The sequence below is a fragment of the Nyctereutes procyonoides genome, unplaced genomic scaffold (assembly GCF_905146905.1).
Source record: "Nyctereutes procyonoides isolate TBG_1078 unplaced genomic scaffold, NYPRO_anot_genome, whole genome shotgun sequence".
In the NCBI taxonomy this organism is placed as follows: domain Eukaryota; kingdom Metazoa; phylum Chordata; class Mammalia; order Carnivora; family Canidae; genus Nyctereutes; species Nyctereutes procyonoides.
This window is the reverse complement of record NW_026575155.1, coordinates 16,090,782-16,105,899: the sequence shown is the minus strand read 5'-3', so window position 1 is coordinate 16,105,899 and position 15,118 is coordinate 16,090,782. Positions and strand designations below refer to the sequence as shown.

General features: G+C 49.1%; 1 protein-coding gene across 1 annotated transcript in view; it reads left to right on the top strand.

Moving 5' to 3' along the window:
• Positions 1–15,118, top strand: part of HSF2BP (heat shock transcription factor 2 binding protein) — a 103,974-nt gene that overhangs the window by 1,553 nt on the left and 87,303 nt on the right. Inside the window, exons 2-3 of the mRNA XM_055313542.1 lie at positions 619–721; positions 1,830–1,980. Coding sequence (XP_055169517.1) covers positions 701–721; positions 1,830–1,980 — 172 coding nt within the window. The 5' untranslated portion in view covers positions 619–700. The remainder of the gene's footprint in view (positions 1–618; positions 722–1,829; positions 1,981–15,118) is intronic.

The following is a 15,118-nucleotide window of genomic DNA, read 5'->3' as shown; positions in this document are numbered from 1 at the left end:
GGGTCAGGTCCAGTGCAGGGTATGGCAGGGTCAGGGTCAGGTCCCAGTGCAGGGCATGGCAGGGTCAGGGTCAGGTCATGTCCCAGTGCAGGGGTGGCAGGGTCAGGGTCAGGTTCCTGTGCAGGGGATGGCAGGGGCAGGGACGAGGTCTGGTCCCAGTGCAGGGGATGCCGGGGCTAGGTACAGGACAGATGCAGGGGATAATGAGCTGGTACAGGTCCTGGCATGGGGACGGATTTAGAGTGGTTGTTTGCGAGTGTGCTCTCCTGCCTGGAGAACACTCGGGGGACTTGGGCGTTGTTGGCAACCTGCTGGCCTCGCAAACAGACGAGGTCTTAGTTGTGCAGGACGCAGTACACTGGACCGCCCTGGCGACACCGATGGTGCACAAGCGGCCCGCGGGGCAGGTGAATGGACCAGGTGGCATCTTCCCGAGCAGGTGGTCCTCTGGGCCACAGGCGGCTGGCTGGGCTGGCCCTCCGAATCCGGGGCGGACCCTCGAGGAGCCTCGGCTCCGCTGAGCGCCGCCCCTAGCCTAGCGCCCCCCGCGGGTCGGGAAGGTCCCCGGGACTGTTTACCTCGCTCACCCTTGCACCCCCCTGTCCTTCTACTCTGCAGGCACCGAGTCTAAAAGCCCGGTTAAGGCAGCAGAGTCGACGCGGAACCTCGCCGAGCCCCACCGCTGCTCGCCGGGCGGAGGATGCTGCGCCAGCTCCTGGAGGTTCGAGCCTCGCTGCTGCGCGTTCCCGCGCTTTCGGGCCTGCGGGGGCCTGCGGGGTCAGAGGGCGCGGCGCGCAGGCGCACGGAGCCGGGCCGCAGGGAGCAGGGAGCAGGGAGCGGGGCCGCAGGGAGCAGGGAGCCGGGCCGCAGGGAGCAGGGAGCGGGCCGGCCGCAGGCGCAGGGAGCCGGGCCGCACCATGGGCGAGACGGGCGGCGCCGAGGAGGCCTGCGGGGTCAGTGGGGAGGCCGCGCCCCCGTGACTGACTGCGTGGTGCTCCCGGAGCGCCCGGGCCGCGCCCACCCGCGCAGGGGGCCCGGGAGGGGGCAGCGGGCGTGGCGGGGACGGTGCGGCCCCGGGGCGTCATGCGGGGGCTGGGAGGTGGGGGGACCCGGGCTCGGAGCCGGGCAGCGTCGGGTTCACGGTGAGGGCCGGAGCGGTCACCCGGCCTGCCCCCCCCCCCCCACGGCCTGGGCGGGTGGGGAAGGTGAACGGAACAGCGGAGGTGCAGGGGGCGCTCCCAGACGGCCGGGGCAGCTGGGCCCGGGGGTGAGGGGGGACCGAGCGCGTCCGGCTGGTGTCGGCCTCGGCTCCCGGGGGGAGGGTGGGGGACCAGAGCATGTCTGGCTGGTGTAGGTCTCGGTTTCCGGGGGTGGGGATGGGGTGGGGTGGGGGGTGGGACCGGAGCGTGTCCAGAGCATCAGCCTCGCCCCCCCCCCAGGGGTAGGGGAACGAGTGCCCTGGTGGCCTCGGCTCTCGGGGGATGGAAGTGGGGGGTGGGGGACCAGAGCCTGTCCGGAGCTGGGGCTGGCCTCGGCCTTGGGGGGGGGGTGGTTGTCTGGCTGGCCTCAGCCCCTCTGGGTGGGGGACCAGAGAGCTGCCCGATTTTCAGCCTCGACGGGGGTGGGGGGGTGGGGGGTGGCTGGCAGGTGGATGGGAAGGGAGACACCGGCTCCCCCTTTGAAGTGTGCAGAGCAGAGGGCACGGTGGGTAACGACGAGCTTCTGAAAGCTTTGTGAGCAGGAGGTGTCCAAGGAAGGAAGCCAGCCGACTCGGGCAGCAGTCGCCGGGAAAGACGTGTAATAATGGGAAAATCTGCTCCTCCTTTTAGCACGTGGGGACTAAAGAGGAATTCGTTAAAGTCCGGAAGAAGGACCTCGAGCGGCTGACCACTGAAGTCATGCAGATCCGGGACTTCTTACCTCGGATCCTCAATGGGGAGGTGCTGGAAAGCTTCCAGAAATTGAAGATTGTAGAGAAAAGTGAGTCTGACTTGCAGTGAGCAGGCAGGGATGGGACGGCAGTCTGCGCCCACGGCTGACCTTCCACGAACTGCCACTGTGGCTGCAGTTGGGAGAGTCGGTGGGGACTCAGGGTGAGGTGCCCTGGGGCTCAGAGCTCACACATCCCTAGTAAGCTGGCTGGGGGGAACGTGGCCAGCTCCCTGGGGTCTCCCTTAATGGCTCCTGTTTCTACCTGCCTCTCATCCTCGGCGTGAAGATTCCATACTCTTAGAATTAGAAAGCTCCACTCTAAAGATTAGGCGTTGGTATAAGTGAAAAATCCTGCCTTGTGGAAACTTTGCATGGAGTTAAAAGTCTCGGTAGAGATACGTGTGTATTTACTTGTTTCTAGGTGAACAGGCCAGCCCGTTTCTTGTTTTTATTAAGATTGATTGATTGATTTTATTTTATTTATTTATTTATTTATTTATTATTAATTTTTTAAATTTTTATTTATTTATGATAGTCACACAGAGAGAGAGAGAGAGAGGCAGAGACACAGGCAGAGGGAGAAGCAGGCTCCATGCACCGGGAGCCCGAGGTGGGATTCGATCCCGGGTCTCCAGGATCGCGCCCTGGGCCAAAGGCAGGCGCTAAACCGCTGCGCCACCCAGGGATCCGATTGATTTATTTTAGAGGGAGAGGGAGAAACTCCCAAACAAACTCTGTGCTGAGCTCTGAGCCTGGTGTGGGGCTTGATCCCACGACCCTGAGCTCATGCCCTGAGCTGAAATCCAGAGTCAGATGCTGCCCTGCCAGCTGCCACCAGTCAGTTTCCAGCCCTGATTTAAGTCTGGGATTGCCAGGACTTGTCCATTCAGAGATTGAGATTCACCTTGAGCTCTGACATCAGGTGTCAGTCTGGGAGCCTTATCGAAGTTCTAAGATTCTGGGACTGATTCTGCGCTTAACTAACATACTAAATTACAGTTAGTTAAGTGAGTCTTTGGTGCTTAAGGCTGGTCTAACGCCATGCATTGGACTCCTCACCATCCCTGAGTGGTCTCTAGGACAAGTGTTTCTTTTCTTTTCTTTTTTTTTTTAAGATTTTATTTATTTATTCATAAGAGACACAGAGAGAGAGGCAGAGACACAGGCAAAGGGAGAATCAGGCTCCATGCAGGGAGCCTACATGGGACTCCAGGATCACACCCTGGGCCGAAGGCGGCGCTAAACCACTGAGCCACCCGGGCTGCCCAGGACAAGTGTTTCTGAGTGGCCCAGAGTGTGTCTCTAGTACTGGTCCAGACAAGAAGTTACCTGAATTCAACAGTACGCATTTCTGGCGTGGGCTGATGTACCTGGCCAAGGGGGCAGCCATACAGAGTTAGAAGGGAGAATGCTCATGACCACTGCAGTCCCCTGTCTTTACTTCCTCTTTGGAATCCTCAGATCTGCCCTGTGGTTTGCTCTGGGCGAGGTCAGCTGCACACTGCCTGCCTCTGACTTCCTTGCTGGCTGCCAACAGGGCTCGCCATGGAAGGCATCATGGGCAGAGAGATTGGTCGTCCTCCTACTCCCTCCATGGCCATGACTCCTCCCCAGGGCTTCCTTGACAGTCTCAGCTCTTGCTGGACTTGACGCTGGTAGCCGCTTGTCTCCCCTTCCTCCATCTGGAGGGCTGTTGCTAGTCTCTGGGTGTCTCACCAACCACACATCTCACCGTCTGGGATGTTGTCTCCCATGGAGACCCTGTCGGCTGTGCTCTAGGTCCCTGGTTATACCGTAGCTCCAGACCATTGGCTTCGGAGTCCCTTGTTCTGATCCCGTGCTCAGCCAGTGACCTTCTGAGAGCAGTCAGTCACCTGAGTGCATTTATCTTCAGGGAAGGAAAGTCCTGACCCATAGCAGAGCGTGCAAGTGGGCTGAGTGGTTACGTCTCGGCAAATTAATGAACTGGCATTCTGAAAACGACATCAGGGTCTCATGAATTGGTTAGCACGAGTCAGTCTGGAGATCACAAAATCAAAAATGTATATATGAGAGCGAGGGGCACAAAAATTGAATCTGTGGTGACGTGATCAGAGTTAGACTTTAAGAGCTCTTGCCTCGCCGTCCCCAGACCCTGTAGTCACGTCTTCCTGCTCTGGCTGTTTTGTCTTGGTCTACCTTGCTGACGCGTCCTCTGCAGCAGCCTTTCGGCTAGTGGAGCTTCCTGTGGAGTCGCCTCACTCCACGGCCTTTCCATGGGCAGTCTCATGCACACACAGCTTCAGTTCCCATGTTGCTGCCAGTGCCTTCTAGGTTTGGCCCAGACCCCCAGGCTTAGTTAGGGCCTTGAGTCAACTCCTACTTGGCATTTCTCCTTGTGTATTTCACCATCATTTCAAATTCTCAGTGTTTGTCCCAGCCTAATCAGCCTGCAGCCATCAGGAAGCACCCATGGGTCCTCGGTCAGGCTTATTGGCTTCTTGCAATAAGAAAGGCCACACCCCAGAAGAACCATGGGCATCTTGCCAACAAGAGGCTAGAGCCACGGTGGGTTTTGGGGAAGGGTGGAATTTAGGTGAAGTGCACATTAAATCGTGTTTTGATGGCCTCCAAGCAGAGTAGGGCCGTGTGTGGGGGCATCACCATATCCTACTACAATGGATCGCGGCCTCATGTCTTTGAGAAGCACAAAGTTTATTTCATTTATTTTTAAAGATTTTATTTATTTATTCATGAGAGACAGAGAGAGAGGCAGAGACACAGGCAGAGGGAGAAGCAGGCTCCCTGCAGGAAACGTGATGTGAGACTCGATCCTGGGACTCCAGGATCACACCCTGAGCCAAAGATAGACACAACCACTGAGCCACCCAGGCGTCCTGAGAAGTACAAAGTTTAGATCGTGTAGAACGTTGTGTCTGGAAATTCCTTATTTGAAGCTCTGCAACTAGCTAGAAATCAAGGCTGCTGCCCTGTGTCCCAGTGACTTTGATCCTGTAGGGAACAGCGGGATGTTCCTTTTTTACTGGTGTAATTCCAAACAGCAAAATTTCTGACAGTCTGAGATTTTACAAAATAGGCTTTTTGTGAATAAGAAATCAGCAGTCACTGAAAGGGGTCGTTGTCACAGTGTGTTCTTGGGAGAAACATTGTTTCCTGTTAACTTGGCAGCTTGCTTCATATGTCTGTTGGCCCAGCGTGGCGAACTCCGGGACAGATTTCTCCTTTCCTGCCTCTGACTCATTCGTGCCGTCCATCCCCCTAGCCCACCTCACACTGGTCTTTCTCAGTCTCCTCAGGGCACAAGCAGGTTTTTTTCCTCATGGCTGCATCCTGGATTCACTAGCCTGCGTCTGCTGCCACCTCTGAGCCCAGGCCCCTATCTTTGCCTCCTGTTTCTCTGTTTGCTCATTGTCACTTTCCAGTCTGCCCCAGACTGTGTAGCCTGTGTAGTTTTTATTTTTTTTATTTAATTTTTTTAAAGGTTTTATTTATTTATTCATGAGAGACACACAGAGAGAGGCAGAGACACAGGCAGAGGGAGAAGCAGGCTCCATGCAGGGAGCCCGACGTGGGACTCCATCCCGGGTCTCCAGGATCACGCCCTGGGCTGAAGGCAGCGCCAAACTGCTGAGCCACCCAGGCTGCCCGCCTGTGTAGTTTTTAATAGTTAGGTGTGGTTATGTCATTTCCCTGCTGATATCTTCAGTGGCTTCTCCTTGCTTTTAGGACACAGACCAAAAAACACCCCCTCTCCAAAAAAGCACCACCACCCAAAAACCTAAGCAAAACTGTACCATGGCCCAAAACACTTTGTATTATTGGACTTAGCCTCAGGCGCAGTCTCATTTCCTCGTCTGCCTAGATAAGATCTGTCTTCCCATTGGTCCTGTCAGGTGTTGCAGCACACCACACTTTTCCTTCAGATAAAGTCCTTTTTATTGTCATCCTATGATGTAGATCAGTGGGAGGGCAGGGCCCCTCTTTTTGCCTCCCACTGTATTCTCTGTGCCCAAATATTTGGTCCCGAGGGACTTCCCACCCACCCCTTTTCTGCATGCTCTTCTTTCTGAATTGCTCAGTATCACAAAGCTAGAGCTAGAGGTACCTGGGCGTTAAGAGAAAGGGAGGATCAAAGTGGATTTGGTGTCATGCTCACCCTCAAGGCTTGACTATGAACTCTGAACTTGAGTTGGCCCTTGAAGGCTTCTGCATCTCTGGCCTGAGGCCTGGCCTACAGGAGGTCCGTCTAAGGCATCTTTCACTTAGTTTTGGCTGTTGAATTTTTACTATTTGGGTGACATGAAGGAAACAAAGTTTCTCTCCCTTTTCTTTTTATGAGGAGGAAGGCTGCTGGCTCTTCCCTGGGCCCTCTGAGACAAATCTGGTGAGCCATGGCCCCGAGAATGGCTCCCCGAGAGATGATCCAAGGATCACAAGGTGACAGCAAGAGCTGATGGACATGCTGATCTATCTGCCCTCCTGGCCCTGTGGTCTTAGAGCAGTATTAGGGTTTCTTTTGCTTCTCCAGTGGGTGTGCGTTTGTCAGCTTAAGGAATGACAAAGAGCAACACAGAGGGAGGAACGAATGCAGACAGGAAGAGTGTAGAGGGCAACTATACCTGATTCGAGGGGAAGCTGCTTTTGGAGCCTAGGGGGTTGGCTTGGTTGGGCTCAGGCCATAAAGAACCCATGTTGACAAAATGAGTGTCACGTAGTGAATGGGACTTAATTCTGATTTTAGCATAGTAAATCTTTACTTCCCTTTAGGAAATTGGGCAGGTAAGTGGTAGAGTTTGGAGTCTTCGTGGGAAGGGTGTTCTCTGAGGATCCCTGAGAATATATGAGCATTGAGGAGCCAGGCATGCTTTGAGGGGTAAGAGGAAGGTGTTTTCAGATGGGGTGATGGTTACAGATGGTATGAAAGTCACAGATGAGAGTAGAGTTGATTGCCCACTAATAAGCTAATTTTTCAGCTTGATACGTGGAGCAAGGATTGGGGTATAGCAGAGTCAAGGTCAGTAAATGTCAGTAGTTGATAGGAGACTAAATAATAATAAATTATTTTTATTTTGAAATGAGAGGCAGGTGGAAGTTATCCATGGAAATCATGTCAAAATAGTGACTAAAATGACACTTTCAGGGGTATGATTTTTTTTTTTTTTTTTGCCTGTAGAATAAGCTTGAGGAATTGAGTGGAAGATAAAGGAGAATTAATGATAGAGTACTCACCAAGGAAGGTCTTGGACTCCATTTGGGAGCAGGATTATGGCTGCCTGGGTGGACTGGAAGGGACACATGAAGAAATGGTTCGTCTGGGTGGAGAAGTGAGGGCAGAGCCTGACAGTGGAAGTACGGAGTGCTGGCGCACTGCTTCTGTGAGCTCTCAGATGTTTCCCTGCCTGTAGGGGGGACAGTGATGTTTACCACAGGAGGTGGCAAGGCTTCAAATGAGACGACTTTTTGGGAAGCACAGGCGCTTAGCGTGCGGCTCGGGGGGCCCTCGGGAAAGGACCTCTTCAGGTGGAGGGGCCGCTGGACACCTGGTGGACTGAAGACAGCTCCGCTCCTGACCCAGCACTTTGCATTCTGACTTAAACAACATCACTCTGCGAATTTGAAAAAGGTTTAGGGAGGCTTGGAGTACGAGTGACCTGGTTTGAATTCTGTTTCTGTCCTTTCTTAATCTGTGTAAAATGGGGCTCCACAGTGTTTCAGGCCTCCACAGACGACCTTGGCAAAGCAGAGATGGGGAAGTACTAGGTAAAAGCTCGCTCCCTTGCCTCTCACCCCTTCCCAAGTGTGTTCATCTAACAATAATGGAGTTTTCCTGTGTCAATGTGTGTCAAAAACGTTTGTTTTAAATTAGAATCCTGTTTTTTAAGGACTTATTTTAGAGTGTGGGCATGTGCGTGTGAGTGGGGGGAGGGGCAGAGGGAGAGAGAGAATCCCAAGCAGAATCCATGCGGAGCACGGAGCCTGACATGAGGCTCCATTTCATGACCCTGAGATCATGGCCCGAGCTGAAATCACGAGTCGGTCACTTAACTAATTTATTTTTCAAAAATAAAATCCTATATATTATGTGGTTCAGTATGTAAAATAGATGAAAGTTATATTTTCTGCATATTTAAAAAATTCTGTTTTAGAACATTACTTGTAAAGTCGATACAAAGAAATGTTTTGATGAAAACAAAATACAGTCAATATTAGATTTTGGAAATCAGTTGCAGTGCCATCCTAAGTGTCCAATTTCTGTTTTTAGTTGTGGCTGTTAAGTTACAAGAAAAAGACATAAATCACAAAGGTAAAGAATTGCAAATGGTGAGTTTTTAGACATTTCACTTTGCAGCATCAGGATGCTTTTCAATGAAACTGATCTGGAAGCTTGAAGGCAGTGGGGTCAGATGTTTTTGTTTCATGGTGAAGTCACAAGGTCTGATAATTCTTTGCCTGTCTTACTGGCATGGATTCATTTGGAGGAAGATGGTGGAAAAGCCAGTCGGCCTGTCCTGTAGAACACTTGTCAAACACCTATGCTGCCTTTGAGATGTCAGATGAAATAATTTAGAAACAATTGGACATCTTAGTGGCAGGCGTCTGGAGTTGGGATTGTGTAACATTTCCTATTGACACCAAACATAAATTGCAGTCTCATTTGATGACTTTAAATCTGCAACGTTAGTTTTAACCTTTTAAAATTTATTTATTTAAATACAAATGTTTAAGTGTTCATATTGTGAACCAGCCTTGTTTTGTTCCTTAAACGTCAGTAATGAACAGAAACTAGTGTAGCCGTGATATACTGGGGAGAGGTTTGTCTAATTTTCTGTAGCAACAGAAAAAATTATTTTGTGCAATTTAAAATTTGTGCAGGAGGGCAGCCTGGGTGGCTCAGCGGTTTAGCGCCACCTTCGGCCCAGGGCCTGATCCTGGAGACCCGGTATTGAGTCCCACGTGGCTCCCTGCATGGAGCCTGCTTCTCCCTCTGCCTGTCTCTCTCTCTCTCTCTCTCTCTCTCTCTCTCTCTCTCTCTCCCCCTCTCTCCCTCTCCCTCTCTCCCTCTCTACCTCTACCTCTACCTCCACCTCTCCTTCTCTCTCCTTTTCCCCCTCCCCTCTCTATGTCTCTCATTAATAAATAAAATCTTAAAAAAAAATAAAATTTGTTCAGCAGCACCTTGTCTCTGTCTACGTGGTCCAGTAGAACCTTCTGTGATGATGACGGTACTGTGTGATTCCCTAAATGTTTAAAAAACAGCTGCTAGCTATATATGGCCAATTGGCCCAGCACCATTTATTGAAAAGACAATCTCCTATTCCTGTTGTACAGGATTGTTTTGTTTTTTTTTTTTAAAGATTTTATTTATTTATTCATGAAAGGCACAGAGAGAGAGAGGCAGAGACACAGGCAGAGGGAGAAGCAGGCTCCATGCAGGGAGCCTGACGTGGGACTTGATCCCGGGTCTCCAGGGTCACATCCTGGGCCGAAGGCAGATGCTCAACTGCTGAGCCACTCAGGCGTCCCTCTACAGGATTTTTTTTTTTTTTAAGATTTTATTTATTTATTCATGAGAGACACACAGAGAGAGAGGCAGAGACACAGGCAAAGGGAGACGCAGGCTCCATGCAGGGAGCCCAACATGGGACTTGATCCTGGGTCTCCAGGATCGCACCCTGGGCTGAAGGCGTTGTTAAACTGCTGGGTCACTGAAGCTGCCCAAGAGGATTAGTTATGATCTAAATGGCTGTGTATGTGGGGATTTGATTCTGAATTCTTTATTAGTTTTATTTATTTTTATATTGTTCATTATTAGTGTTTATTAGTTTTTTTTTTTAGTTTTTTTTAAATTTTTATTTATTTATGATAGTTACACAGAGAGAGAGAGAGAGAGAGAGAGGCAGAGACATAGGCAGAGGGAGAAGCAGGCTCCATGCACCGGGAGCCCGATGTGGGACTCGATCCCGGGTCTCCAGGATCGCGCCCTGGGCCAAAGGCAGGCGCTAAACCGCTGCGCCACCCAGGGATCCCATGTTTATTAGTTTTTATATTGCTTTTCTACTTGGTTGTGTTTTATTCTAGCTCCCTGATGAAATTGTCTTTTTGCTGGAACATTAATCACAGTTAAAGTCTGAATCTGGCAAATTCAGTATCTGGATCAGCTATTGGTCTGCTTGTAGTGTCTATTTTCCCTCTTGGTAATCTTGGTCATTTTAAGTGACTAATGGACTATTTAAAGTGAAAATTTGTAGAGACTTTGGATGATAGTATTTTTCTCTGGCAAGCCGTGCCCCTCCTCACCACCCCCTACCTCATTGCATGCACTGTCTGCTCGCCTCTGCAGCTGTCGTGTGCTGCTTATGCCTTGCTGAGTGCCTAGAAGAGGGAGTTGGCTCTGACGTCAGCTCATTTTTCTGTGCTTCCATCTCCTCTGGGATCATGACCCACCCTAAGTCTTGGCTGTCCAACAGCTCTGTGGTTTAATTCCATTTCCCAAGCTCTGTGCTACCACTGACGGCTCTGCCCAGCTTTGCTGCCTCTTTGCCTGTGCTGCTTTGGAATATGCGAAGATCCCCAGGAGGAATGGGGTGGGAGGCTGGGTTCCTGTACCGCTATGAATGCTCCTTCTCTCTGGGTCCTGGCCTGAGGGCCTCTGTGACTCAGTGGTCCCCACATACCTTCAAAGGAGTTAGTTTGTTTAAATTCCAGTTTCATAATTGTTCTCAAGGGAGGATTGATCTGCTACCTCACCATCATAGCTGGAAATGGGAGTCCTTCATATATGTGGTTGTGACTTTTAAGTTGTTAAAAAACACATTTTAATGTCATACAGTAAAGACAGGCTGTGGAAATGTCCCAGATTAAAGGAGGCTAAAGATACAGCTGAAGGCCACACGTGACCCTAGACTGGTGGTTGTACTTGGAAGGGAAAAAATGCTACATAAAGGGCAGTTTCGGGTCATTTGACAGAATTGGAATGTTAGTGGCAGATTAGATAAAGTTATTGTATTCATTTTTCTGAAGTTGATAACTATAGAGTAGGCATGTAGGACGTTATCCCTATTCTTGGGAAATACTGAAGTACTTACGATGTATGTAACTTACCCTCAATGGGCTCAGAACACGTATTGTGTGTGTGTGTCTGTATGTGGTACAAACGATGAACAAATGCGAGACGTTGCCAGCACGTAAGTCTGGGTACTGGGAATATAGGTATTGTTTGTATTTTTTTTTTCATGCAATGTTTTGTAAGTTTGAAATTGTTCCCAAATAAAAAGTCTGAAAAACATTGTAAAATGGATAAAGTGCTGTCTATAGAACACATGTGTCCTTTAGGCACTCTTGGGTTGTTAGCAGTGGGGTTTGAAAACCACAGTACTACATTGTCTCTAAAGCATTGGTGGGGGCAGCCCGGGTAGATCAGCGGTTTAGTGCTGCCTTCAGCCCAGGGCATTATCCTGGAGACCTGGGATCGAGTCTCACGTCAGGCTCCCTGCATGGAGCCTGCTTCTCCCTCTGCCTGTGTCTCTGCCTCTCTCTGTGTGTCTCTCATGAATAAATAAATAAAAATCTTTAAAAAAAGTGTTGGTGGGTGTTTTGAGATTAATTTCCCAAGAGTTTGGTATTATTGAGAAGGGGAGACCTCTGTTTCAGCTCAGAGAAACATTATTATTTCTAGCCTATAGAAATCTGAACCAAGAGAGAGAATCATGAAGCTTATGATGAAAGAGTGAATCCCAAGAAGGGATTATTGGGGTACCTGGCTGGCTCAGTCAGTGGAGAGTGTGCAACTCTCAATATTGGGGTTATGAGTTTGAGCCCTACATTGCATGTAGAGATTACTTGAAGTCTTAAAAAAAAAGATCATTTGAACCAAAAGTTTATTGTGACCCAAGTGAGACAATATCAGTGTCTCATGTCCATGTTTGGCAGGAACGAAAGGGGGAATCTTGGAGTATAATGTAGAGGACAGACAGGACTGGACAGAGTTTGGGGAATCCACAGGAGGATCACAAAGCCACGGGAACTGGAGGAGTGGGGTGCCAGGGCTTCCCTTAGAGCTGCCAGCTGCACAGAAGGTGAAGTTACTGTTACTGGAAGATTGTCAGGGATGACACAGAGGGGAAGTAGATGTCCCAGCAGGTCTCCTTTCGTCCCCGGTCCCTTTGGAGCCTGCTGCTGTTCAAATCTAACAGGAAGCTAAAAGCCAAGGAGCCCGATTGCTGTGGATGTTGACTTTAGCCTCTTGGGAGCACTGAGCATGGTGGAGTACGGATCCAAAGGACACGTGGAGACGGTCTGGCAGACGGGGGCCTGGGAGAAAAGGAGAGAAACAGGGTTTATGGACAGAGGAAGTGGGAAGGTAGCCAAGATGGAGAAAGTAGAGAGGTACATTATTTGAATATATCACTCCTGACACCCCACCATTAACATCTTATTCTAAATAAATAAAATCTTTTAAAAAAACATTTAAGGGATGCCTGGGTGGCTCAGCGGTTGAGCGTCTGCTTTCGGCTCAGGGCGTGATCCTGGAGTTCTGGGATTGGGCTTCCTGCATGGAGCCTGCTTCTCCCTCTGCCTGTGTATCTGCCTCTCCCCCGCCCCCCGGTGTGTCTCTCATGAATAAATAAAATCTTAAAAAAATAGTAGTATTCGTATGCCAATAACTGAAAACATTTCCTGACTCTGGTTTGAGAAATACGTTCACAGAACTCATCTGAATTCAGTAAGATTGATCTTAGGTTTCTGTGATGGTATTTGTTTTCAGGTGCCCAGCGAATTTAGTCAGTGAGTCAGGGAGGTGTTCACCATCTGCCTGGCATCTGTCAAGCACTGCTAGGTAATGTCGGGATATTCAAAGGGCAAAATTTGACCCTCTTCCTTAGTAATTTACAGGTAGACTAAGGAGCTCCAAGAGACTCAGATGTTGAAGTTAGTGATACAAGGTACTGCCAAGTCCATTTGGCAATGCCAGTATAGAACAAATTCCTGTTAGTCACACGTTTTCTTCATCTTATAAAAGATAACGCCAATGGCCTTTAAGTTAGAAAAAGAAGAGTGGTTTGGGGAGCAGATTTTTGGCAGTGGAGAGAAAAAAAAATGCTATTTCCATGTTCTGATTCCAACTCGTTTTCCCCAACCCCTTTGATTTGTTTTAAAAGTTTGACAGCTAATTAAAGTGTTGTTTGGCTGGCTTATAGTGGGTAGGATTTCAAATGCACTTAAGCTCTTTGACTGAAGGTGTTGTTGTTTTTTTTCAATGAATCCTGAAATACTCTCATTTTTTCACTTTTTCCCCCCCTTTTTTTTTACTTTAGGTATTTATATTGTTGACAGGCTGATTAAGTTAAAATGAAGTCTTTAGGGTGAGCCGTGATCCAGTATGACTGGTGTCCTTGTAAACGGGTATATTTGGACATAGAGCACACGTGTATAGGTAAGCTGATATGAAGGGACCAGGAGAAGGCCTAGTGACAGCGGAGGCAGATGGGAACTCTGGAAGATCTAGGCTCCTGAAAGGTGGAGGAGGCAGGGAAGGACCCTCGCCTACAGGTTTCGGAGGGAGCGTGGGCCTGCTGACACCTTGGTCTCGGGCCCACAGCCTCCAGAACTGGGGGACAGGATGTTTCTGTTGTTGGCTGTCCAGTCTGTGGTGCTTTGTTACATACCCTCCAGATCTCAGTTCACAGTAAAGATGGGGTCCATTAGCAGCTAATCGTGAATTCTTTTCTAAACCTATTACGGAGTGCTAGGAAGGGAGAGGTTAGCTATGAAAGACCATTTATTTTGGGTTTGAGACTTTTAGCTGTTTTGGTCAAAAACGATACTTTCATATTAACATGAAACAACAAGTGTAAGTTTATTCTTATTTTAAGCATGCCAGGCGATGAAGGGTAGAGAAATTGATCCCTTATGTATGCTTTACATTTCTTTGCTCAGGGTTTCAGAAATGCTGCTTTTCTTTTGTAGCTCTGCCTCTTGCTGGTAATAGTTCTCTGCACCCTTCCCGTGGATAAGTTAAGCAGTGAGAGATACAGCCTTTCTCATGGTATTAAAACTATCAGGGCAGCCTGGGGGGCTCAGTGGTTTAGTGCCACCTTCAGCCCAGGGCGTGACCCTGGAGATCTGGGATCGAGTCCCACGTCGGGCTCCCTGCATGGAGCCTGCTTCTCCCTCTGCCTGTGTCTCTGCCTCTCTCTCTCTCTCTCTCTCTCTCTCTTTCTCTGTCTCTCATGAATAAATAAATAAAATCTTAAAAAAAAAACAACTATCAAAAAAGGATTGTGAATTTCAGAAGTGACCTGTGATGTAGATTATTTCTGTATATTAGTAGTCTGTCTTAGCCGCCATTTCATTCAGTTAACAGTTACAGGGAGATTTCCTTCCTTATGAATGCTAAAGATTAGTAGTTACAAGACAGCCTCGGCTGGGTGGCAGCTTCTTCCCTATTCTGACATCGAAGCTGGGTAAGATAATGTATCGTTCACTGTCCATATTCTTTCTGTCCCTGGTTTTTTAAAATATAAAAAAATCATAGAAGTGGTATATTCTCATTATGAGGATGAGACATATAATCAAAGTGGCTGTATATTTTTCTCTCTTCAAGGATTAGCAGAAGGAACTTACAGAGAAGTAAAATTCATTTGTGTGACAAATATTTATAAAATTCCATGTACCGTTGTAGGGATTTGGGATGTATCAGAAAACGAAACATGAAAATGCCTGCCCTTGTGGGGTGTGTTCAGGGCTGTTGGCACTGCTGGGGGCCACGCTGAAAAAGCAGGGTGAGGGTTTGGTTGGGAGAAGGCGGCAGTGCTCCCATCTGGCCACGAGGTGGCGGCCTTGTACAGCTGAAAGGCACCTGCCACCTCCGGGTGCCCCGGTGGGCAGGTGTGGCATTCCCCCCCACCATGCTGACTTTGAATTCTGTGGGGTGCCCGTGGGAGAGTGGAACGTTTGACCCCGTCCCCTTGTTGTGGTAGCCTATGGATGTACGGCTACACAGGGCCAGAGACTGTGAGGTTACCCTAAGGAAAATCTGTGGGGCCAGGATGAATTCCCATGTGTGTTTATACGTGGTAAGGCTTGTAGAGATGTAATTTTCTATCTTTGCCACCTTTGAGTGACGTACAGCTTGATGATACAAGAAAATTTAAGAGTGAACTGCGAAGAAAAAGTTTGTACCACT